The 25,126-nt window shown below is 41.0% G+C and overlaps 2 protein-coding genes across 6 annotated transcripts; one reads left to right on the plus strand and one right to left on the minus strand.

The window, feature by feature from the left end:
- Positions 1 to 607: 607 nt before the first annotated feature.
- Positions 608 to 4,838, minus strand: LOC121694820. Of its 3 annotated transcripts, none has more exons than XM_042075195.1 (5): positions 4,256 to 4,838; positions 2,764 to 3,346; positions 2,512 to 2,655; positions 1,377 to 1,471; positions 608 to 1,217 (listed from the first exon to the last, which is right to left on the minus strand). In XM_042075195.1, exons 2-5 carry the CDS (start codon positions 3,109 to 3,111, stop codon positions 1,214 to 1,216), a joined length of 591 nt encoding a protein of 196 aa, XP_041931129.1. In that variant the 5' UTR covers positions 3,112 to 3,346; positions 4,256 to 4,838; the 3' UTR covers positions 608 to 1,213. The 3 variants fall into 3 exon arrangements, with proteins under 3 accessions (XP_041931129.1, XP_041931128.1, XP_041931130.1); XM_042075194.1 differs by having other exon boundaries at positions 1,377 to 1,632; XM_042075196.1 differs by lacking the exon at positions 1,377 to 1,471.
- Positions 4,839 to 12,607: 7,769 nt separating this feature from the next.
- LOC121694806 (fibrous sheath-interacting protein 2-like) lies at positions 12,608 to 24,313 on the plus strand. 3 transcript variants are annotated; one of them, XM_042075154.1, is made up of 10 exons: positions 12,608 to 12,650; positions 13,118 to 13,228; positions 14,961 to 15,122; positions 15,257 to 15,337; positions 15,429 to 15,568; positions 15,743 to 15,809; positions 15,967 to 16,083; positions 16,991 to 17,138; positions 17,781 to 17,872; positions 18,014 to 24,313. In XM_042075154.1, exons 2-10 carry the CDS (start codon positions 13,145 to 13,147, stop codon positions 24,248 to 24,250), a joined length of 7,128 nt encoding a protein of 2,375 aa, XP_041931088.1. In that variant the 5' UTR covers positions 12,608 to 12,650; positions 13,118 to 13,144; the 3' UTR covers positions 24,251 to 24,313. The 3 variants fall into 3 exon arrangements, with proteins under 3 accessions (XP_041931088.1, XP_041931090.1, XP_041931089.1); XM_042075156.1 differs by having other exon boundaries at positions 16,991 to 17,872; XM_042075155.1 differs by lacking the exon at positions 14,961 to 15,122.
- The last annotated feature ends 813 nt before the right edge of the window (positions 24,314 to 25,126 follow it).

Here is a 25,126-nt window from a genome sequence, read left to right on the forward strand (position 1 = left end):
CAGTAAGTCACAGAATTGACTTTAAAGCACTATTGCTTGTTTATAAATCAGTAAATGGAGCAGGACCTAAATACTTGTCAGACATGCTTCAGCAGTACACACCTTCTCGTCCTCTCAGGTCCCAGGTGAAAAACCTGCTAGTAAAACCTACAGTTAGAACTAAACATGGTGAAGCAGCTTTTAGCTGCTATGCGGCTCAGCTGTGGAACCAACTTTCGGATGACATTAAAAAGGCCCCAACTGTAGCCAGTTTTAAATCTAGACTTAAGACCAAACTGTTCTCAGACGCTTTCTGCTAACTGTGCCGAGTTACAAATTCTGAATCTGCCTCGATAATTATTCTACTTTGTCTTTTATTACTTTTTTTACTACTTTTGCCTTTGTTTTTGCTTACTAATTATTCTTTATTTTTAAATGATTTTACCTTGTGTTTTATGTTTTCCTTTTATTATGATCTTTACCTTTTAACTATTCTTTGACTATATTGCCCTTCTATGCTTTTATTTGTTATTATCGTTTGGTTTTGTTTATGTAAAGCACATTGAATGACCTCTGTGTATGAAATGTGCTATATAAATAAACTTGACTTGACTTGACTTGACTTCCAATTGGCGGAGCTCTTCTTTTTTTTCTTTTTGCCTTCTGCGAAGTGTGTTGGACTTGATTATGAGTTCGGCCATTTTGGACCCAGCCTTTCCCTCAGCCTGCTCGGCCAACTTGTCCGCGTCATTTTCAAGTGACTCACAAACACGGCTTAGTACCTCATGCTGGGTTCTGAGGTCCAAAAGCTCCTCCTCCAATGCCTTCCTCTGAAGAGCATGTGCAGCACTCTCCTTTTTTCTTTCGTTCTCCAGGTACAGTCTATACTGAGATCTTGCAGATGAGGCAGAGGCAAGGAGCTCCTTTGTCAGAGGCACTTTTAAAACACCCCCACAACTGCTGATCCGGTCACAGACTAATCGAAGTGATTCCAGCGTTCGATCCTGGAGATTGCATGTTTCCACCTCTTTGTTAATTGAAAATCCTCGTTCAACAGAGGCTTGGCCATGGGATAGAAGAAGGAGACTCTTGCAAAACAAAAAAGTCAGGGTAGGGCGTGCTGAGAGTTGTGTAAAGAAACACATCAAGGCGGTCCTTCAACGGTTTAAAGGCCAGGAAACGTTCATCTCGTCCTTCCACTGAGGTCAAGGATATAAACTGCTGAATGATAACATCACCTACAATTTTGACAAAGATATAATCATTAATGACATTTAAGTACATTTCAGTCTCCTTAACTGCCCATTACCAAAGTAGAACACCCTTAGAACATGGCCTTCATTTGAATGACCTTTCCATTACTACTGTCCCTACACATACTGTATATATTTTCTTACCAGCTGGAATGCCACCTGTCAATTTCTTTCCCTGAAGGAATGTCTGCACTACACTCTTCATTTGCTTGATGCACCACTCCGGTTCTTGGTGGATTCTGGTGGGATCAAGGCATGCAATGTGCCTAACCATAGGAAACTTTAGGGGGGATTTGTCCTGCAATTTCCCGACCACATTAACAAGGCACTGCAAACATTCTTTCCTGAAGGTTAGCACAGAAAGCTCCCCTATCTTGCCTCCTGGTTTGCTCTGAAGGGCCTAACAAATAGGATATTTATTTGTCACATACATAGAGATACTTGTGTAAAACATGTGGTGAAATGATGTTGGTTGTCTGCTATGTGTGTGTGTGTCTGTGTGTGCGTGGTGGTGGTGGTGGGTGGTAATGCAGGAAGGAATTTAAACGGGGTGGAGCGTTTATACATGGGATATGCAAGTCTAGTAGCCTAGATTGGTGTATGGTGTATGAGTGTGAAGCATTAGTGTAGAATAGTGTGTGTGTGTGTGTGTGTGTGTGTGTGTGAGAGAGAGAGACATGTTTGTGTGTGTGGAAGTGCTGGATGGTGCTGTGTGTGAGGGGGATGGGGGTTAAGATATAGAAAAGACAGAGGAGATGGAGATGTGCATGTGAAAGAGTGTGTGTGGGTATGTGTATGAGTGAGGGAAGAAATTGTGATGTGTGGGGGAGGAGGGTGGGGGTGGGACAGGGGCTGTGGCGTATTGGGAGGGTGTGTGTGTGTGTGGGGGGGGGTGATGGGATATGTGAGTATAGTTCAGGATGAGTTCAGGATGCATATATAGTACATTCACAGCACTGATTGGAAATGAAACTATGACAAATTACAAATTTAAAAAAAATTCTAACAATTTAACTGGAGTGAAAAAAAGGTTTGGTATATCCTCATGGATGTGGCTCTGTTTAAGCTACAATACCAAAGGCCTGGTGGTGAAGACAACTAAAGTTTGGAAGGTAACCATTACCAACCACACAATTACAACAGCTATATTGCTTACCACAGAGGTTGTTAAATCATGCCCATTGTTACTCATTCATTTTCAACCGGTTCAAAGCAAGTCATTATTTATGCCGACAGCACAATTCACGCATGACATTGAAATGATCTGCACAGTAATTACCTTGATGGCAGATTCAGCACCCAGGCCGATGTCCACATTTTTAAGAGAGACCCAGTTCTTCTCCTCAGATACCTGGATTGTGATAATTTGCAGTGAGCTTCGGTCCTGCAAAAGTTCCCTTTTAACAAATCGGCGCAGTAAAGCCTTAAAAGTACAAGAAAAACTGTTAGCAATCAAGCCACACCTGTCAACTGATACAGTTTAGTCACATTCAAATGAGGACAGTAACTCTACAGTAAATACAGTTCTTACCATCAGGAGTTCTTTCAGATCTTTAGCCAAAAAGGGCAGCACAGGCTTGTCGGTCTGATACTTGGTCAGGAAGGGGCTGAAGCTTCGTGCAACTGACAAGAAGAACTGGAGCTTTGGAATTATTAAATCATCAGCCTGGGCAGCCAAAATGGTATCATATGACGCTGTGTTGGGGTTTGGCACCTTTTTCTTCTGAACTGCATCAACATATGTTGAAATCATGGGCCAAATCTCGACAGCTCTCTCAGCCACGAGGGACATTTTCAACCCATCTGTGGCCACAAAAAGATCGGGGAAAGGTAGAAGATCCTGTGGTGGCGGTGTAATCTTCTCTACGGGCAGGAACATTGTGGAAGATGTAGTGCAACGCTCGCAACAGTTTGTCTACCTGCCATGTTGTGAATCCTGCCTTCATGGCATTGTGGAGGGTGTGCAAGCCACAACTACCAACACTGATGAGTTGTGCATCCCCATGAAGCTCTGAATGTTCGTTCTGAAGGAGCTTCAGCAACTTGAAATTGACATTTGGGCCATCCATACGGACAGACAGCAGGTGTCTCGAGTTGAGTTGTGCAACACATTCCTGTGAATTGACACAAAAAAACAAAGTTTATTAAAAAATAATGTCTTGGTAATGTTTTTGGTAATTCATTAAATAGACAGTAGATAGACAATAAATACAGTCCCAGTAAGTATCTGTCAATAATTTTTTTCATTTGTAGTATTCATCTTTCAGAAATATACCAAATCCTTCATCTGAAAATCACACCCCAACATACACTACACCAGTGGTCCCCAAACTTTTTCTTCCGAGTGCCAGCTCACTATGCCTGGCTCTAAGAGAGGGCCAGAGACTCGGAGTATATCAGTAACCATAAATAGCTTAGTGCTGTGAACAACAGCCTTAGTTGAATATTCCATTACATTTCATCATAGGCTACTGCAATTTAATACCATTGTTAGCTGTGTTTATGTTGCCATCATGCCATATCAGTGTAAAATACTAATAAAAAGACTTTAGCATTCCCAAAAGTAATTAGCAGAGTCCCAAAAGTATTTTATTCAAAATATGTGAACTCTGTGTCTTTGCATACACAGCTCAAGTTGTGAACAAGCAATATTCAGCAAATAATTTAAAGTTCTCAAACTATATGAGTTTTATGAAATGCTGGCAAAAACATCTGAAATCACCTGATGAGAACTTTCTGAACTCTATGAACATTTTAACGAGTGAATAAAAAATAGAAATAATTATCCCAGAAAGTCCCAGAAATATGACTTGAATAGAAGTTAGTTAGTTAGTTATTTACAATTCATTGATAAACTTTTAGAATACTTTGAGCACTGATGCAGTCCACCACTCCAGGGACCACTGCACTACACACACGAAATAATAGGCTACCATTGGAAAACAGTGTTCACGCTGAAGGCTAGCTTAGGCTAACTATGACATAAACGACAATAAGAAATAAACAAGAAAATATCAACTTACTTTAATACTTTGCAGCAAGTCTTCAGCCCTTGCATGACCAAGAAACTGCGACCCAAAATATGAAGAGGTCACGCGGTCATCTTTCCAGAACCGAACGTGAATATCCATTTGCTTCTTCTTTGCTGACTGGTTCAGAGACTTGTCAAACATGACAACATAAGGCCCAGAATCATTGATGCTATTTACAAGAAGCGTCTTAAAATGTGGAGCAATGCCGAACCCAAGTATGTATGCTGTTTTATCCTTGCCACACGCAAAACTTTTGACTATATCGGAGTCAGTGAACATGTTTTGGAACAATTCCCTCATTCGAATTATAGGAATGATGGTTGGCTGCGGTGTTCAGGCACCAGATTACCTCAGCCCTGAGGGCTGATGTTTGTAACGGTAAAGTCTGCTGTCTGGCTATCGCTGCCGTGGTGGTGCTGGTAGCACTGGTTTGCTGCTGAGGTGGTGCGACGACATCTGACCTTAAATTGGCATAATTTGCCGCGATCTGTGTAGTGCTGCTAGCACCACAAAACAACGAAACAGGGAGCTGCTCTCCCCTCAGGCGAAGCCGCTACTGGTGAATGTTCGATCCACTGTGTGACTTGATAGCGGTAATGCCGTTCCAGGTAACATTTATAGTTTTTTTGCAGACAGTGCAAAATCCTTCCCGGTCATTCTCCATGACGGGCTTAAGCCAGTCTTTAAATGACGGGTCGTCAACCCAAGTTTGCGAAAACTTACATTTCCCCATTTCACACTGTACATTTGGTAGAAAATAGAAGCAAGTGGCTAATCTCAATTTAGGCAAAAAGGCGGAAAATTTTGGCGTCGCTGATAGGCTATAAACCACGGAACTCTACACAGGTTACTTCTACGTCATTGCAATCAACACACTCAGGTCCTGTAAGCGCCGTATATATCTTTAAACTAGGCTAGATGAAGTTAAAACATGTGGACACAAATATTAAGCAAAAAAATGAAAACTCATTATATATTGACGTGGTGATGAAAAAAATACTACCAAGTCAAAATGCGTTTGTTACCTTTTACTACCTTTCAAGGGCCTTAATTTCGTTAGATTCTTTTTACTACCTTTTACTACCGCGCGGACACCCTGGTGTGTGTGGGCAGGGGGTCACTGCAGGGAAATGAGATGTGAGATCTAAAACAGAGAAGGTGATGTGTGTGGTGTGTGTGTGTGTGTGTCAATACATGGGAAAGTCTGACTGTATAAGACAGAGACAATGACAGAGACAGTACAGTACGTATACGTAAGTAGGCTAGATATCAGGCATGATGTGCTGCTTGCACAGTAAGAGTTGTGTGGTGCAGAGTAGAGCAGAGAGGGGTGGATCACTACGACTATAGGTTGTGTGTGTGTGTGTGAGAGAGAAAGAGAAAGAGAAAAGAGGAGAGAGGAAAGAGAGAAAGAAGAGAGGACAGAGAGAGAAAGAAAGAGAGAGAGAGAGAGAGAGGGAGAGAGAGAGAGAGAGGGAGGAAGAGAAGAGGTCTGAGAGTGGCGAGATGAGATGGGCCATTTAGTCAGTAATTAACCTGTGATTAGAGCCAATGACTAATTTCCAGCACAAAGTCACCTTGCTGTGAAGAGCCAGTGGTCTCTGTAGGGCTGGACTAGAGTTCATCAAACGGCTCTACTCTGATGCAGCTGGAATATAGAACACTACATCTCCACAGCAACAGAAGCACTCAACACTGCTATGTCTGGAGGTTCATTCACAAAGCGACTCACAAAGCTAACTAGAAAACATTCAGGATCCAAATCCATTGTAGGAACATTTCTACGGTTCTGATTCTCTCAAACATCCTATACTGCAATCCTATACTGAAACAAAACCAATTTCACATGCGGAGTAAAAACACCATTTTCAATTTTAGTTTAACCGGTTAATAATTGCATTTATCGTTCCGATTAACCTTCCTTTGAATATTATTCAAAAGTCCATAGGCTTGGAAAGTCACCTGCTCACACAGTGTTCCCCAGACCCCTTATAGGATGAATTCAGTCAGATTTTATGAATCAGTGTCTCCCCTGTATAAAAGGCTAGTTGATAAACACGATTTTTATATCGAACGATATATAACTGCCTTTTCCAAGCTAAATTACTGAAACATTGTGTGAAATAACATAGGCTACCAGGGACACTAGGGAAATATCTATAGGCCTGTCATGCAGTTGGTAGCACCACACATAGGTTAGGCTATTATAGGGCTTAAAACAAGGACATTTTCTGTGCCTGAAGTTAGGATATCAGACATTTTTGAAGATCTAATATTATATAGGCCCACGGTTGTCAAACTGGGGTACGCGTACCCCCTGGGGTACATGGACTCATTTCAGGGGGTACGCGAAAAAAGATCATGCCTTTTCAAACGTTTTCTCTATCCCACGTTGGTAACTTAACTTCCGCATTTGCACTGCACATTAAAAACTTACTTTCTCCGCATTAACAAAATATTCGAGAGTGGAGACAGAGAGGGTAAAACAGCGTTTCTCAAACTGTGGGTCGCGGAGACATGTCAGGTGGGGCGCGAACTGACGTGAAAAACAGGAGTTTTTTTAAATTTATTTTGTTATCTGTAGCCTAGGCCCAGGTAGCACCAGATGCGCAATGGACGCACTGTGTTATTCATAGGGAAGCGCTCATGTCAAGGCAGCTTAGTTAGTCCCGACCTGAATGAGATTTTGAACGAGGTTGTGAGAGTGGTGAATTTCATCAAGACCCGGCCCTTAAAAGCGTGTCTATTCTCCTCACTTTGAGAGGAGATGGGAGCTGACCAAAAGGCTGTACTGTTTCACTCCGAGGCAAGGCTTTCCCGAGGTAAAGTGCTGTCGCGTGTTTGAGCTCCGAGTCACCTCTTCTTGGAGGAAGAGCGCATGTTTGAATCTGCAAGCACGTTCACTAATGAACATTTCTTGATGAAGCTGGCCTATCTTAGCGATATATTTGGAAAGCTCAATGAGTTAAATCTCCAGTTACAAGGCAAAGACAAGCACCTAGCAGATAAGATCACTGCATTCAACAAGACGATTGTGTGTGAGATTAGGTGCAGATCTATTTAAAATCATTATATTCAGCACATTTGTAGGCCTATCATATGTTGACTATTGATGAGATTTGTATCATATGTTTATGATCCTATTCACTATTCTCGACAAAATTGATAAAAATAAAAATTAATAAAACAATTTTAAAAAAACTTGTTAACAATTGGTGGTGTTGGGGGTACTCCGGAAGATCATAATGTCTCAGGGGGTACATGCCTGTTAAAAGTTGATATAGGCTAATTGCTTACTTTCAAATCTCCCCCCATGCCTGAATTCAGGCACAGTGTTTTTAGCCTTGATGTCTAATGTGCTTTGATTTTTAAGCTTTAAGGCTGTTGGACAAAAAAAAAAAAACCCTATAGCATTGAACCACCGACCATAAATCAATTTGCAAAGGCAATGTAATTTTTAAAGGAACAACGTTCTAACCGGTTACCATTTAGAGGAGAGGCCTTGGAACACCGGAACAGGAACGAAAAAAAATTGTTTTTGCTCAGAATGAACCGAAATAAAAATAATTCTGTTTTCAGTCCCTGAAATCAAGTAACAAGTATGAATAAGTGACATGAATGATTATTCTGCTCCTTAGTTTATTTCAACCAGGCAACCAGATCTGGGTGTTAGCTTTCCTATCAAACTGTTTAAATTAAGCGGAGCACACACAAGTATCAATCCTAGACACCTCAATGCCATGAGATATCTAACACTTTTAAGGTCAGTATGGGTCCTCTCGGTCTCTTACCGTCCTGGAAGACGCGCTCGACGTTCAGGCCGTAGGTAGCACAGGTCTCGTAGTAGGTGCATCGCTTCAGGTCGTTGGAGAGCTTCCGTGCACGCGTGTCCTCAATCACACGGGGGTTTGCCGAGCTGATGGCGTCTGGAGGGAGGGGGGACAATAAGACCGGCTGGTTTAAACCACAGCAGGCAGCACACACTGATAGTGTCCACATGTACAACGGCTGTAATGGTAATGAAATCATAACAGCTCATCAGCAATCACTTAAAAGGCCCCATACTCTACATGTACTGCTTATAAGCATTTCGTAGCCCTTTTCAGCGGGGAAGTCCTGCAGATAGGCATACAAATGTAATGGGGTTATCTTCAATTGCAGTGCATAAATCCATTCAACCCATTCTGGCTTTATTCATTTAGAAGGCCAGTGAAGCGACAGTGAGTGAGTGGCAACACAAATACATATCAACTGTGTTCAAATCTCAAGAACTAAATCTTCAGACTTGATGTAAACATGTATATTCTCACTGTTCTTTATATATAATTACTTCATATATGAATGCTCGTACTATATAATTGTGAACCACAAGAGAAAAATCAGTGTTGAGACTGAGGATAACATGCATAAGGAAATGATGGCAAGAACTCCATGCTACCAGCAGATGGCAGTTAGCCCCCAGAATCTAATCAAGATGGACGAGCAACTGTGCAAATTATAGAAAAAAGGGAGAATGTTAGGGAGAGGTTGATGGGTAGGCTTCTGATTTTAGTATTAATGAGGTGAAAGATGTTGGAATAGTCAATATTGTGCTTTAAAAGGTAGGGTAGGCGATACTGGAGGACGTTGCGTTTGTGTATGATTAAGTTTATGTTTCTTATGTTCTTAGACACTTTCATCCAAAGCAACTGACATTACATTTGAACCAAAGACCAAACGGTGCTCACTCCTGCCTGCAGTGCTCCCAGAGAAACTCCACAGTGTTTTGTTTTTGTTTGGGGGACAGGCTTCCCCCAGATGGCTTGTTCCCAGTTCATGGAGCCAAGGTTGCGTAGGAAGACCATTTTTTTTAGAGAATAGAAATCTAGCGGATTGTGAGGAGATATTTGCTGAATGTGACAAAAAGTGTTACGTGTTATAAATCACAGTATCGCTTACCCAGGGCACTACACAAATTAAGGAGAGATTTCTGGAAGAGCTTCTGATCAGCACATCAACAGAACAGCTTCTATGACTGTTCATGAATCAGAGAAGAGAGGTTGGAGGAGAGCTCCTTGGAGAGGTGCTTACCTTGCGTGCCGACCAGGACCAGAGGGACCTCGGCGGTGTTCCGGTAGTTTGCCATTCGGCTGTAGTAGTGGTACACCGTCTGGAAGCTGATCTCGTCCTCCAGGCTGAAGACAAAGATAACAGCATCCACCCACAGAGCAAACTGGAGAGAGAGAAAGAGAGAGAGAATAAGACAAAAAATAAAACAGCTGGTGATAACTGAGGGATCAGTTCCCTCAATCAAACCAAATATACACATTTATATTTCTCTGTAAAAAATAAATGTTAGGGACCAATGAGTGTAATACCCACCTGTGCCTCAGGGGGGCCTCCTTCATCTCTGATGAGGAGTAAGTAGCTTTGACCATCCACCACTATCTCCTTCTTAAATCGGCCACCTGAGACAAGTAAGCACATGGGCATAAGCTGAGTGCCATGAACCTCCACACAAGCAGACACAGTAGGGCAGAGCTACTCTAGAGAGATTAATGAATGGACGACTGATTAAGATGGAGACAGGGAGAGAGCTCCTTCGATGGTAGGGGATGGTAGACCTGTGCATGAGGGTGGCTGTGCTGTATGGAAGTTGGTATGTCAGCAGTACAGTCCTGTATACCAGTGACCAAGAGAGGGAGAGATGTTGCCCCACAGGTCATAGTTAACTTCACAGTGGAGGGGAGTGAAGTGGTGTGTGTGTGTGTGTAAGAGAGAGAGAGAGAGTGTGTGTGTGTGAGAGAGAGAGACTTTTAAATTTGTTCCGCTCACTGCCCATTTCCATATGATTGTTGACACACTGAACACATTATTTAATAATAAAACAATGAATATGTAAACACCTGGGAAAATCTAACAATCAAACTGCATGCTCGTGAGACTGGGAGGCACAACCCAACTAACAACCCAACACTTTGCCGTTCGAGCGAGGACTCCCGCGGCTCCCACAGACGGCGAGCAGCAGGGGCGTCCTAATGTCACGGCCAGCCGCTGATTTTCTCTGCGTCATGTGTGAGCAGAAGCAGAGGGGACAGAGCATCAGAGGGGTAAAGCCCATCTCATTTAACCAACTTTAAGAGGATTGGCAGCACTGCAGAGGGCAGAGCGAGGCTGTCACCGAGTGAGAGGGTCTTAGCCTGATCATCACTAACTGTGGCTTAAGCCGCTTGAGCAGCAAGGAGCTGAAGGTCAGAGAGAAGGGATGGCAGGCAAAGCAAGACAAAAAAAGAGAATTCATGAAACAAAAACAACAATTATGAAAAAAGAGAATTAAATAAGAGTGATGGAGAAAGGGAAGAAGATAGAGAGGGAGGAAAAGAAAGAAAGAAAGAAAGAAAGAAAGGAAGCAAGGAGGAGTTAAGAGAGAGGGAGAGAGAGAGGGGTAGCAAGATCCCTCCTTGCACTTGGCTTTCACTTTCTCTCCCATCTGATGCAGGATGATCCTGCTCCCTGATCTTAGCCGTGCGAGCTACTCCAGGCTGCACATACTGTAGGCTTCCCCGGGAGCTTCCCTGTCCCTGACGTGACAAACCAGCAGTTCCAATGACCCTGAACAAATATGCACCTGCGTTTCCATTCACTCCAGATTAAATTTGACTCCTCATACCCTGAGCTCTGCCAAACATCAGGCCAAAAGTGAGAGACAGACGTATTCTGCATTATAGAATCCTTAAAGCTCTGAGTTTTTGAACATTCTAACCAAGATTCCATTCCACAACAATTCAAGGTTCTAAAATTGCATGTTGATGTTAGAGCCCTAGAGGCTCTGGTTGAAGTGAATGATCCCAGATATTCTTTAAAATGTTCATTTTCCGCCTCACTGATGACAGCACACCCATCTCAAACTACAGGATTTTAAGATATTTTACTATTTTTAATGCATTACACATAATCTCAACCAATAAACTTCTCTTTGAAACACACACACACACACTACAAGATTCGAAAACAATGGAGGGCCACACACAACAGGATTCTAACATTGCCATCCCATAGCGAGGTTTCAATGAATGAATGCACCGTTTCCCCGGAAGCCGCAAATGTATCCATGTACCCAACCCATAAGGTCTTTTTCAGCCAATTACAAACAATAATAATAATAATAATTAACAATAATAATAAAAACGCATACAGGGAAACAACTGTGCTATGAACGTGAAGTTGTGTTGTCAGATGAAAATCTGGTGAAGGAAAAAGTCCTACGAAGTCGGCTTTTCACCAATTAAATTACAATTAAACATTTTCAAACTTCACCGTAGGTCTGCGTTAGCCAACCACTGTAGCCTGGTGAAGTTAGTCGAAGGGAAAGAAGAGCCTTGCTAACGTGGCATTTGTAAAGTGACGGTATGGCTATAAGGAGCTGTTTCTTTCAAAACACGCATCATGATGTGGGATTAAAAAGAAGAGTCCAAAAGGGAAGACTGATAGACATGTTGAATTAGCCTATGCTTTGACTAATCAACTTTGTGTAACCGTCAAGGTAGGCCTACCTTATACATGTTAGCCGTGGCATGTTTGATACGGTCTCTGTGCAAGGGAGGCTTATTTTGATTGTCACAATTTGTGACAGAGGGCTATTTCGTTTGTGGTTACTTACTCCTTCCTGTGCATTAAACATTTGTTATTACAGTATAACACGTGTAGCATACAAAGCAGTTCTCCCAACTTGTTCTGCTTTAAGGCCCATCCAGGCTGCTGAAGTTCTTTTGCTTTAAAAACAGTCAACCGGCTTACCAGCCAGTGTTTGATGTCTGCCTCCACATGGCATTTCAGTTTTAAAAGCTTCAGCGCCTCATTTGACATCGTAACTGTGATTTGGGCTCAACATAGTCACCTCCATTGACAAAACCATATTTGATCTAATGTGATTGTATTTTCGCAGAACCTTTTTGGTAAAATTTCATCACTAGCATTAACATCGTTTCGCTTCAGGGACTTTTCCTTTTTGTACAAGGCTAGCACCACAGCATAAGCTCGTCAATCTGAGCGGCTCAAATTGATGAGTTTTATTTAAAGTTGGAACGAGCAATATAAAAATATAGCATACTTCTTCGATAGCTGTTACTTATAAGTTTAACATGGTTACTGTAATGTGATTCCCTTTTGTGTTGACAACTTTCGGCTAACATGTTAAGATGAGTTGGTGATGTTACCAGATATCGGGCTTTCTACTTTAGATTAGATAAATTAAAGATTCTAAAGCACTTTTTGCAACTTAGCAACAGTAGTTATGGATGTCTTTGACGTCACCACCAGTGTCCCATTATGATGTAATGGTGCACACTATTAAATTATGCTGCACAGAGAGATTGATCCAGTCGGTGCTGATTCGGCAAGGAGTATGGTAGGCAAGCTTTTGGTATTTTGTAAACATGGCATCCAAGACAGCAATGACTAACGTATGGTGTAACAACTAGATGTACTGTGGGCCTAGATATTACACATTACACATTTAATATTAATATTATTGGTATTATTAATATTATTTGATATATATATATATATATATATATATATATATATATATATATATATATATATTATTTTTTTTATTAATATTTTTTGATATATATATATACACACCATAAACATAACGTTAACACAACCTATCCTAAATAAAAGTGTAATCTAATTTACTATTATTTATATGTTTATGGTTCTTAGCGGACACTCATCCAAAGTGACTTAGAGGGGCATCTATAAACATTAAATAAACATAAATATTAAACTGAAATATCTCGGTCAATTCCGTTTATCTGCAGCCATACCATAATGGCAAGACAAATAAGTTGATTTGTTGTTTTGTTATAGGGAGGCAGTTAACAATCCCTGTTGCTAATGTGGAGGAATTCCGCCATGGAAGAACCCTCCACCTTGCCAGGGGCCAGTGAGCCATTCACTCGGCGTAAACTGGGTGAAAAGGTAGGTTTGCGGTCCTCATTTTCTTTATTGTTACTTCTATTGTTACACAGGAAAGGGCCTTCTTCAAAAGGGCTGTAGGGTTCCCATGGTGATGCTAGGGTAATCTTTATGCTACATTAAGTGGTTGCTATGCTGGTTGCTAGGGTAATGATGTTGGTTGCCAGGTTGACATTATGGTAGTGGTTGCTAGGATAATTGAGAGTTGCTAGGGTAATCATATTGCTATATAAAGTGGTTGGTATGCTGGTTGCCAGGGTAATCATGTTGGTTGCTATGGCAGTTGCCAGGTGGACATTATGGTAGTGGTTGCTAGGGTAGTTGAGATGGTTGCTAGGGTAGTCATAGCGGTTACTATGTTAAATAAAGTGGTTGACATGCTGGATGCTATGGTAATTATGTTGGTTGCTATGGTGGTTGCTAGGGTAGTTGATATGGTTGCTAGCGTGTTGCAAAGGTAGTCATAGTGGTTACTATGCTAAATTAAGTGGTTGATATACTGGATGCTATGGTAATCATGTTGGTTGCTAGGTTGACATAGCAGTGGCTGCTAGGGTTTTGCTAGGGCATTACTAGAGTAGACATAATGGTTCCTATGCTAAATAAAGTGGTTGCTAGGCTGGTTGCTATGGTAATCATATTAGTTGTTATGAATGTTGCTAGCATAGTTATGAATGTTGCTAGCATTTGCATTTATTAATTTGGTAGACACTTTTATCCAAGGCAACCTACAGCAATAGAATAACATTTAAGCTCCAGTTCAGAGGAGACCATAGCTAGGAAATACCACTGCATTTGTCAATACTAGTTATGGTGGTTACTATGCTAAATAAAGTGGTTGCTATGCTTGTTTCTAGGATAATCATGTTGGTTGCTAGGTTGACATGATGGTAGCGGATGCTAGGATCTTGCTAGGGTGCCTAAGATTGATATACCTAGTTTAATAGAGAGAGGTACAGAGAAGGGGGGGGCTTAGTAGTAGAGCAGTTGGCAGTTGAAAACACAGGTGCAGCAGCTAATTCACTTAGTCCCACCCCCTTAGTTACTGTTGCTATGTCCGACAATTTGCACGCACTGTAATGATCATAAATATTATTAGCTATTAGAGCACACCTGGCTTTTACCCAAGCACACCTACAATGTGTGTAATGGAACACCTACAACACTGCCTCCACTCACTGAAGGCTAATGCGCTAAACATCTCAGTTTTTTTTTTTTTTAACAGTACATTTGAGTGGTATGGCCATGTCTTCCCTTGTCAGTTTTCATGCAGATGGTAGATTATTGGTAGGGTAATGTTCAGGAGTCGCACAACGGATCATGCATGCGCATTTTAGGCATAGGCTCTCTCTGTCTGAAAGTGCACTGAAGTTGTATATACAACTTTTTTTTTTTCTTTTTTTTAAAATCCTTTGCAAACTTTAGGGCTAAGCTCTGAATGTTTTCAACTATTGATACCAGACACCTAGTGGAAGAGAAAGCATATTTTATCTAATTCGTTTGGAATTGAACCATCGGCTTTTCTGGATACTGCTTGGTAGCCCAGCTTCTTAGCCACTGTGCTACCACAGCCCCTGTGGCGTTAAGTATGGAAATTTCATTCAAGGTCGCTGAAAGGTCATGGAAAGGGTTTGACATTGTCAGTGAAAGTGGGTGGGAACCCTGATTGAATGTTGTGTCTGATAATCTGTTATCTGTTAACATGAATTTGTATAAATATTTTCTTATTTCACAGCTTTATCTGGAATCGTCTGATTTCAATCTCCGAGACCCAAATTGCCATTTAATGAGCCCAACATATCACAGTTTACATGATCCCTACCTTAAACAACATGTTTACCGCAAGCATATCCACAGTAATCTCAAGGAAAGAAACTTGATTACTAGTGATGATATGGTATGGTCTCTATTGATTTCCTCAATTTTATTTTATTGTTAAGTCTTACATTGAGTCATGGGTATTCCCTTAATTGGCATATTATTGGAATATATTTACTTATTAATCAGTTTTGCCTAATGATGTACCTGTAGGTAGTATGTTCCCGCAAGGAATACAGAATGTACCAGGATTATGTGGATGATATCAAGAATGACTTTCAAAACAACCAACAGGTACCTATCAATTCATTGTGTTTGGTTTTTCACATAATGTATGTGCTTAATTCCAGTTACAGCAAACACATAACTATTATTCCATGTATAGAGGGAAAGACAGAAAAGGCTTCTTGAGCTGGAAGAGCAGGGTCTGATTTTAGACAACTTGACTGGGGAAGATATCAGAACCTTCTTACAAACAAATGAGCTCCCAAGACATGATGGACCACAGCAGCAGCATGGACTGGAGTAAGGAAAATATATATTTACATATAATGACTATTTAGTGATGTAAGCCTACTGTATATGAACTAAAAGGACAATGCCATTTTAAGAAGCAGAAACTATGTCATACTATTAATGAAAAATCTGAATTACTCTACACTCTACAATATGAAATTAAACCAACATGTAAATTCAAAGGCAAACAAAAAAGACAACCATCAAAGAAAAGAATGGACTGAATGGAGGAAAGCTTCCGAGTATAACGGTAAGAACAGCTTCAAATTTCTTGAAGAAATATAATCTGACGAGAGCATATTTTGCGGTCATTTTACTGTATTTGCAATAATGCCTAATGCAGAAAAGATTTGTTCGAACTAATACATAGTAATTGACATGATTGATATTTTTCACAAACAACACAGACACAGCAGACATCTACAAGAGATAAAACACGGCTACACCTCAATGAAAATGAAATAAAACATGAGTTGAACAGGAACAGATACATGAGAGACATCCAGGAGAAAAGGAGACAAAGGGTGAGATAGTTAGACATCACACACACACACACACACACACACACACACACACACACACACACATATATATATATATATAATAGGGCTGTCAAAATAACTGATTCATTTCGATTAATTAATTTGAGAAGAAATAACTGATTAAAAAAATTAGTGCAGATTAATCGTTTCCGTATGACCTTTGACCCCGAGCCGTTCTAGTCAGTAAAAATTAGACTGTAAAATGAAGGAGAGAGAAGAAAACGTGCTGCCTGGATCATTGATTGGAACATTTACTTTTAAAAAAACGGCCTGATGGTGTTGATAAAAAATAAAGTGTTGAAAATAAAGTCCTCTGCAATGTCTGCGGCAAGGAATTTGCATATCACCGGAGTTCATTAACTCTTTAGTCGCACATCAATGCAAAGAAGTGTTGACATTGACAGTGTTGACATTGAGGGGAGTGTTAATTTATTTTCATTGTGTCCCCTAGGTTATATCTGTGGCCTGAAATGCCTTGTGTGTGGAAAAAAAAAAAACTTCTTCCCGAAGCACTTTTGAATTTATTTACTCAGCATATTAGGTCATATCATAGATTATTATGGCAATTATTTGAACAGTGAAAATAATAATAAAAGAGTTTTTGAACTTTACTGTCACTAATGCTGATTAATCAATGATTCATTTGAATTTAAATATTTAAAATACTTTCACAGCAAAAATTATATATGCAATTCATTTAGATTAATTAATCACAGAGTATGTAATTAATTAGATTAACTTTTTTAATCAATTGACAGCCCTAATATATAATATATATATATATATATATATATATATATATATATATATATATATACACACACATACATACACATAGTGATGTGTTCTAGCCATGTCCTACAATCCCTGATATTTCCTCTTTTTACAGGAAATGAGTATTTCCAAACGCAGGGCTGCAGCACAGCAGGCTGAAGTGGATCGGTTGACGAAAAACCTGAGGGATTTGGAAAAGATGAGGGTACACACTAAGGATCAAACAAAACTTCTCTATCAAGTTTTTGGTAAATCAACCTCAGGTAAGCTCCATAAAATATTTGCATTGGGGGCCACTCGGAGTGAAATCAAGCAGATGAAAACCAAGCACTTCACTGTGAACGGCCCCTTAACCTACATTCCACATCATCTTCTGTGAAAGACCTGCGTGCCCAGATTTCCAAACAGTTTTCATCTGGGTTTGGGTTCAGGAGAGTTGGGTGGCCATCCCTCCTTATGTATGAGGCCAGGAGGGTGCTTAGTACACTCATCTGAGAAGTGTGTGAAAGGACATCTATGATAGCATTTGGTGGCAGTATGTGCAAATAAAATATTTGTATTACATTCTGCCTTTTAAGATATCTATTTATCTACCAATCTATCTGTGTATCTATCTATCTATCTATCTATCTACATTTTCATACCACACCCAAGGTAGGTCCGATTCCTAGCTTCCTATGATTAACAGCACCGCTGCTGGAACAAATTCTAGGGGAAACACTGGTCGTATTTCTTAAGGAGGGTTTAATCTCATTTATTGCTCTCTAATAAAATATTTCTTAAGGCGGGTTTAATCTCATGTATTGCTCTCTAATAAAGCATAATTAGTTGTGTTTGTAAAATGAATGGACACAGCTACCTGAAAATTTGTCACTGAATTATGAATGATTTAATGTTTTTTGTAGTAAAATCACCACAGAAAATTACTGTGCCAAGGAGGCCCACACTCAGACCGCTTGCTCCTTTACCAGCCAGGGGACATGACATAACAACCCAGGTAGAGTAAACAGATACTGATTTACTTTCCATTTGCCTAATACCACTTGTCGTATCCTTTTACTGGCCTCTGAATGAATCTTTCAAAAAAAAAAAAAAACTCATGATAGTTAATACCTTTAATTTGGTTTCTTTATGGCAGACATCTTCACCAGACACCAAATTGCTGTCCCCATCGGTCTACACACCATATCTACAATTGCCTTGTCTTGGCCAATTGAAGATGCTGACCAACCAACATGATCCCGAGCCTAACAAGAAGGCTAGAATTACTCAGGCTCTACTGGACCACTTAAGCAGTGATTCTTTTAAGATGCAAATTGCAGAGTGCATCCAGAACGAGACTACACTGACGAGCGGTGAACGCCGTCCTCATGTGGCAACCAGGGTGTTGAGGGGCAAGTTGGCTACTGACATATTACTGTGCCTTTTTCGCACAGTCAGGCCTTCCAAACTCTTTGTTGAGTCCCCTGAACATCATAACCAATCTGATACCTCATCTGCAAAACAATTTTACCCTTATGTCACTGAAATCATTAACAGTGTCCTTGGGGAGATCAGAGTTAAAGTTCTTGAAAGACTCCGTTTTGCTTCCTTAGGAAATTCTCCAAAGATATCTCCTCAAACCTTTGAGAGAGCACTGAACGGGTTAAGCCTTGTTCTACAGAATCTTGAGACAGGTTTAATTCTTGTTGAAGCTATAGCTGCAGACATACATGAACAAGCTCCAAGAACTGAAACTCCTGTTGAGGAATCAGGGACTAGAACACTCGCATATCAAGTTGAAGCTATTTCAGGTGATCTTATCAGAATTGCACATGGAAGTATTGCTTGCAGTCCATCAAATGACGAGGCAAGAACCTCAAAGTTGCAAAGACATGTTCAAAGCGGCAACACTCAAAAAAAAAGTCAGGTTGAACCCAAGGCTGAGGCTATGAATGCTCCCATTGTGAAGAAAGAGGATACTGTATGGGAGGCACTGGACCAAAGTCAGCCATTTGATGTTGCAAACAAAACCAAAAACATAGAGGCAAAAATTTCTTATATTTACCCACCAACTATGGCAGGTGCTAGTAGAGCTCTCTCTAGTACTTCCTCCTCCTCTTGCAGTGTGGCAGTTTTCCAGTCTGAAAAATGTGGGTCCTTACAGGAATCTGAAGTCTCTACACCAGAGAGCACTTCAGATGAGCTTGAGATGCTGGCAGGTGCCAGTAGCACTACTTCTGTCGCTTTATCCTCTCCCACTGGTGTAACCACTTTCAAGACTGTAGAACGTGGGCCAATTTCCTTTAAAACAGTTAAAACCTCAACATCGGAGGGCCTTTTAGTTGAAGTTGAGACGGCAGCAGGTACCAGTTGTACTCCCTCAAGAAGCCTGGAAAAGTCCACTGAAGGATCACCAATAGACCAAAATAACCTTGATTGGAACATTAAAGATAATGCCCTGTGCTCACTGCCCAAAGACACCACTGTTGCATCACAGATGTCAAAAGAAGTGTTTAATTGGTCATCAAGCATGATTAATCAGCACCTTGCAGTTCAGAATTCTCAATCAGAAGAAATTCATTTGAGTATGCCCAGTGTTGCTCTTGATTCAACGTCCTCAGATGCCAACCAAGTGTCTGTAGAAAATGGAGTGTATACTGCCACCAGAAGTCAGTCTTTACCCAGCTTTTTTCCAGTAATTGCAGATGAAGTAATGCAATATCTTACATCACCAATATGTAAAGAAAGGATAACTCAAGCAATGAAGAATGAACTCAAACGTTCTCTTTCTGGAAATGACCTTCCATCATCAAATCTGAATGTGGGGCCTGAGGAAAGGAGAGCTATAAGGAACGTGTTTAAAAAAGTGTCCAAAGAACTAAGTCACATACTGTCGAGAGAACGCATTCTTTCCCTTTGGCCGAATGAGACAACAGGGCCCTCCCCTGACCACGATACTCTTCTCAGTCAAGTCAATGCAGTTGCATTACAACTAATTGAGACCGTGTTTAGTGAAGTCAAGGAACAACTTGTCAATAAAATAAAGCAGGAATCTCCAAAGAGGGGAGTTACTCCACTGGGCAGTCAGACAACAATAAAAGCTGTATGCACATCGTTAGAGGACATGAAAATGACCTTGGGGAATGAAATGTCCTTTGCTTCTGCCAGTGGAATGTTGCTGTCTGTGAGTTCTGAAAACGCAGAAGTTGGCACAGTTGTTCAAAGCCAGGTGGACACCATGGCTGAGACCACTGGTGCTCCCAGTGGTTTAGAAGCTTTCAAGACTGAAGGATCTCAATCAGTCATCTTACAGGAAGCTGAAATCTCTTCATTAGAGATGTTTACAAATGAGGTTGAGACGCTGGCAGGTGCTAGTGGTGCTCTCTCTGGTTCTTCATCCCCCCAAAACAGCTTGGGAGTTTTCAAGATTGAAGAATCCCGATCAGTCATCATACAGAAAGCTAAAGTCTCTGCAGATAGTCCTGCGCTCTCTAATGCTTCTCCTTCCTCCAGTTGTTTAGAGGTTTTCAAGACTGAAGAATCTCGATCAGTCATCTTACAGGACGCTGAAGTCGCTACACTACAGATGTCTGCAGAAGAGGTTGAGACGCTGACAGGTGCTAGTGGTGCTCTCTCTGGTTCTTCATTCCCCTCAAGCAGCCTGGAAGTTTTCAAGACTGAAGAGGTTGACATGCTGACAGGTGCTAGTCCTGCATTCTCGAACACTTCTTCTTCATCCAGTGGTTTAGAAGTTTTCAAGACTGAAGAATCTCTATTAGTTATCTTACGGAGAGCTGATGTCTCTTCACTAGAGGTATCTTCAAATGAGATTGAGACGCTGGCAGGTGCTAGTGGTGCTCTCTCTGGTTCTTCTTCCACCACAAACAGCCTGGAAGTTTTCAAGACTGAAGAATCTCGATCAGTCATCATAGAGGAAGCTAAAGTCTCTACACTAGAGATGTCTGCAAAAGAGGTTGAGATGCTGGCAGGTGCTAGTCCTGCGCTCTCTCCACTCTCTTCTTCCACCACAAGCAGCCTGGAAGTTTTCAAGACTGAAGAATCTCGATCAGTCATCATAGAGGAAGCTAAAGTCTCTACACTAGAGATGTCTGCAGAAGAGGTTGAGATGCTGGCAGGTGCTAGTCCTGCACTCTCTAATGCTTCTCCTTCCTCCAGTTGTTTAGAAGTTTTCAAGACTGAAGAATCTCGATCAGTCATCTTACAGGAAGCTGAAGTCGCTACACTAGTGATGTCTGTAGAAGAGGTTGAGACGCTGGCAGGTGCTAGTGGTGCTCTCTCTGGTTCTTCATTCCCCTCTACCAGCCTGGAAGTTTTCAAGACTGAAGAATCTCGATCAGTCATCAATCAGGAAGCTAAAGTCTCTACACTAGAGATGTCTGCAAAAGAGGTTGAGATGCTGGCAGGTGCTAGTCCTGCACTCTCTGGTGCTTCTTATTCCTCGAATGGTTTAGTCGTTTTCAAGACTGAAGAATCTCAATCAGCCATCTTACAGGAAGCTACACAAGAGATCTCTTCAGATACAGTTGAGGTGCTGGCAGGTGCCAGCAGCACTCCATCTGTTGCTTCATCCTCTCCCAGCAGTTCTCAGTGTTCTCGATCACAGGAGATTCAATTGAGTGTGCCAAGTTTTACTCTTGAATCAACAGGCTCAGACACCAAACGAGTCTATACTACCATCAAATCTCAATCTTTGCCCTGCCTTTATCCAGCTATTGCAAAAGAAGTAATTCAATATTTTACTACATCATTTAAGGACAGGATCACTCAAGCAGTGAAGTATGAACTCAAACGTACTTTTTCTGTAAAAGAGTTGTCATCCACACCACAACCAAAGCTGGGGCCTGAGGAGAGGAGAGCTATAAGGACCACGCTTAAAACAATATCAAAAGAACTAAATGCTTTAATGTCAAGAGAACATATTCTCTCCCTTTTGTCAGTTGAAACAGCTGCTTGCGGCTCACCTGAGCATGATGTTCTTCTTGATCAACTCAATGCAGCTGCATCACAACAAATAGAGGCAGTGTTTAGTGAAGTTAAGGAAAACCTTGCCACTAAAATAAACCAAGAGTCTTCTAAAAGGGGAGTATCTCCATTGGCCAGTCAAACAGCAATGCAAGCTGTATGCAAGTCATTAGAAGATATAAAAATGACTTTGATTGGGGATGAAATGAGTATCCCCTCTACCAGTGGAATACAGCTGTCTGTGAGTTCTGAGGACACCAATGTTGTTCATGAAATGTCAAGTGCAAACAACATGTTACCTGGAGCAAAAACTCCATCAACAATTTCTCTCGGTTCTCAGACACCACATGCTGCCACTAAGAGTTTGTCACTTCCCAATTTTTATCCCATTATTGCTAATGAAGTTCTTCAGCATTTCTCTACAACATCATTTAAGGACCATGTTCGTCAAATATTGAAAAAAGAATATAAACGTTCACAATCTTTGAATGACATAACATCAGTACCACAACAGAAACAGGGGCCAGAGGAGAGGCATTTTACAAGGGACATGCTAAGAAGTGTATCTAGAGAGCTAAATGCTTCAATGTCCAGACAAAGTGAATCCATGTTGCCTGAGACTCTAAGGCCCTCTTCGGCACCTATAGATGACACGCTCCTACGGCTTAATGCAGTTGCATTAAAACTTATCAATAGAGTTTATGGCCAAGTCAAGGAAAAACTGACTGCTGCAATCAAACAAGAATCTCCAAAGAGGGGGTTGTCTTTTGTGGCTAGTCAGACAGCAGTTAAGGCTGCTTGCAGAACATTAGATGTTATCGAAAGGACTCTCATAGATGGGGCTAGAAGCCCTTCCACCTCACCTTCGCAACTTCAAAAGAGCAAGGATCTTGAAAGGGAGATAGCTTCTGAGGAAACCTTAGAGGTAGAAAATTCATCATCCAGTATTGATGTCGTCACTGATGAACTGATTGAGAATGTGGTTACTAGCATCTTTTTGGACACCGACTCTGCACTATCTAGTAGGGCTGGTACACCTACTCAAAGAGTTGGAGGAGGCACGTGGTTAAATGAAGTAGTCAAACAGTCCGTAAACATGTCACCTACAGGAAGCAAGGCATATAGTACAAAGAGTCCAGATGATAACAATGTCTCACTCCCTCTAGGATCTTTCACTCACTTGCTGCCCAGAATTACAGATGAAATTCTGGAACATTTTTCCACGGCATGCTTCAAAGACTGCATAATTCAGTCTGTGAATAATGTGATGGGACAGCATGTGTCTGCAGTCAATATCAAAGACATAATGGAGGTCATAGTTAAGAGTGTTTATCACAAAATGGCTCTGTTGATAAATAGAAACACTGCAGACTCTCAGATTGTTGAACACGAAATCCCAAAACCGGAAATGAAGGAACTTCCGGTCCTAGAAGTTGAGGATCCATGGTCTGCTCATGAGTTGGCCAGTACTATTAAACAGATCACTGTGGCAGCTCTTAACCACTTGAGTACCCAGCTTAAAGATAAAATTAAACAGAAATCCAGCAGTCAGGAAGAAAGTGAGTTAGTTATCAATGCACTGAGTGAAACTTTGGGAACTATGGTTGCATGCATCAGCAACATTCAGTTTTTCAGCGAAGAGTTACATTGTTACATTTGTAAGATAAACAACATTCCCACTCAGAAATTGATAGGACAGTGGATATCATTATCTAAACTAGACTTCATTTCTATATGTCTAGCAACATCTGTGTTAGATGTTGTATATCATGATGACAGTGCAACTACCTCTAATTCGAAAACATCACAGAATGAGCTTGAAGCAAATAGTCGGTCATCAGAATCTATTATTGCTCCCTCAAAACCAGTATGCCCTGCTACTAAAATGTCATTTCGAGCCAGGAAGTGGTCATCATGCTCAACCTTTCAGAAGTCTGCAGACACTGCACAAACCATTGCAGTTTACAGCAAAAGCCTTGAAGTTTTGCCCAGGACTGACATGAAGAGTGACAATGAGGACCGACTTGAAAGCTTATCAAGTTGGTCTATGTCCACGTCTTCGAGTATTTCAAGTCTCGAAGAAAAGAGAAGTCACCTCTGTTCACCTGTTTTAAAAAGGGTAACCGCCTCAAAATCGGTCATGAATTTCAGCGAGGAGCTGCAAATGGACTATACAATGCAGCCTAAACCTCCATGCAAAAAAAGTGATCAGTCTTTCCAAAATCTACCAGTTCGAACCACAAAAACTTTCGGTAGGAGGAAAGTGAGATTACACACAATCTTCCGTAACCCTGAGGAGTTCTCTGATGAGGAGTCCAGCAATACATCATGCTCAGCTCCTGAGGACCTCCACACATCTTCCTCCGAAGAGGACCTATCATTGACCTCCCACAAAAGGCATTCCAAATAGTCATTCCCTTTATCCCATGCAATAATAAAAAAAAAACTCATAAAAATAAACTCATGCATTCAATCCACTGTCTCCTGTCCCATGATTTCACTACATGTTTTGCACGTGCCTGTACTAGAACAATCTTCTCCACATCTTTCCTAAATCTCATGATATTTTCCATCAAAATCAACGAAAAGTAGAAAAGAAAGGCCATAGGGCAGGAAATCCGAATCTAGCCTTAAAGGAGAATTCCGGTGTGATATTGACCTAAAGTGTATTGAAACATGATACCGAGTGTGAACATATGTCTCATAGCTCATCTCGGCTTGTCCCTTGCACTCAGAAATCTGGCGCTAGTTAGCCGATGCTACCAACAGTTTTTCGATGGGGGTGCCTCGGGCATCGGCATAGCCATGCAAATAAATCACTGTTTTACACCATTTACGAGGCTCAAAGTATCTCCATACTTCATTGGTAGACTTACGAGGGCCTTGACATTTAAAACGAGACTTTGAGAAAAAGCGCTGGTAGTTTATTTACAAGACGGTTTATACAGACTGTACCTTCATGAAGTTTAAATTCAAGATGGCGGCGAATGGTAGTCACGTTAAGTCGAGCGACGAGTACGAATGAACAGGTATGATAAGGGACCAGATTCCAAAAATAATTCAGTGGAAATGCATGGATTCCAGTTGAACCAGAATCCATGAATTTCTACTGAATTACTTTTGGAACCTGATCATACCTGTTCATTCGTACTCGTCATCTTCTTTGGAATACTCGTGTTTTGGAGGTGAAAAAGGCATGTCAGTGTGAACACTACCTTACGGGTTAAGTAGAAATGAAGTATCGTGATGTAGGCGATGTAGTGTGTTGGTGTGTGAGAGCTGTGGG

The sequence above is a fragment of the Alosa sapidissima genome, chromosome 20 (genome assembly GCF_018492685.1).
Source record: "Alosa sapidissima isolate fAloSap1 chromosome 20, fAloSap1.pri, whole genome shotgun sequence".
Classification (NCBI taxonomy): Eukaryota; Metazoa; Chordata; class Actinopteri; order Clupeiformes; family Clupeidae; genus Alosa; species Alosa sapidissima.

Excerpts from the sequence above, each read along its gene's own strand:
- LOC121694820 (XM_042075194.1), bottom strand. The coding sequence starts at position 3,111 with ATGTTCCTGCCCGTAGAGAAGATTACACCGCCACCACAGGATCTTCTA. Across the intron at positions 2,656-2,763 it reads ATCTGAAAGAACTCCTGATG|GCTTTACTGCGCCGATTTGT; the intron begins GTAAGAACTGTA and ends TGTACTTTTAAG. Across the intron at positions 1,218-1,376 it reads GACAGGTGGCATTCCAGCTG|GTGATGTTATCATTCAGCAG; the intron begins GTAAGAAAATAT and ends TCAAAATTGTAG.
- LOC121694806 (XM_042075154.1), top strand. The coding sequence starts at position 13,145 with ATGTGGAGGAATTCCGCCATGGAAGAACCCTCCACCTTGCCAGGGGCC. Across the intron at positions 15,810-15,966 it reads GAAAGCTTCCGAGTATAACG|ACACAGCAGACATCTACAAG; the intron begins GTAAGAACAGCT and ends CAAACAACACAG. Across the intron at positions 17,873-18,013 it reads GACATGACATAACAACCCAG|ACATCTTCACCAGACACCAA; the intron begins GTAGAGTAAACA and ends TCTTTATGGCAG.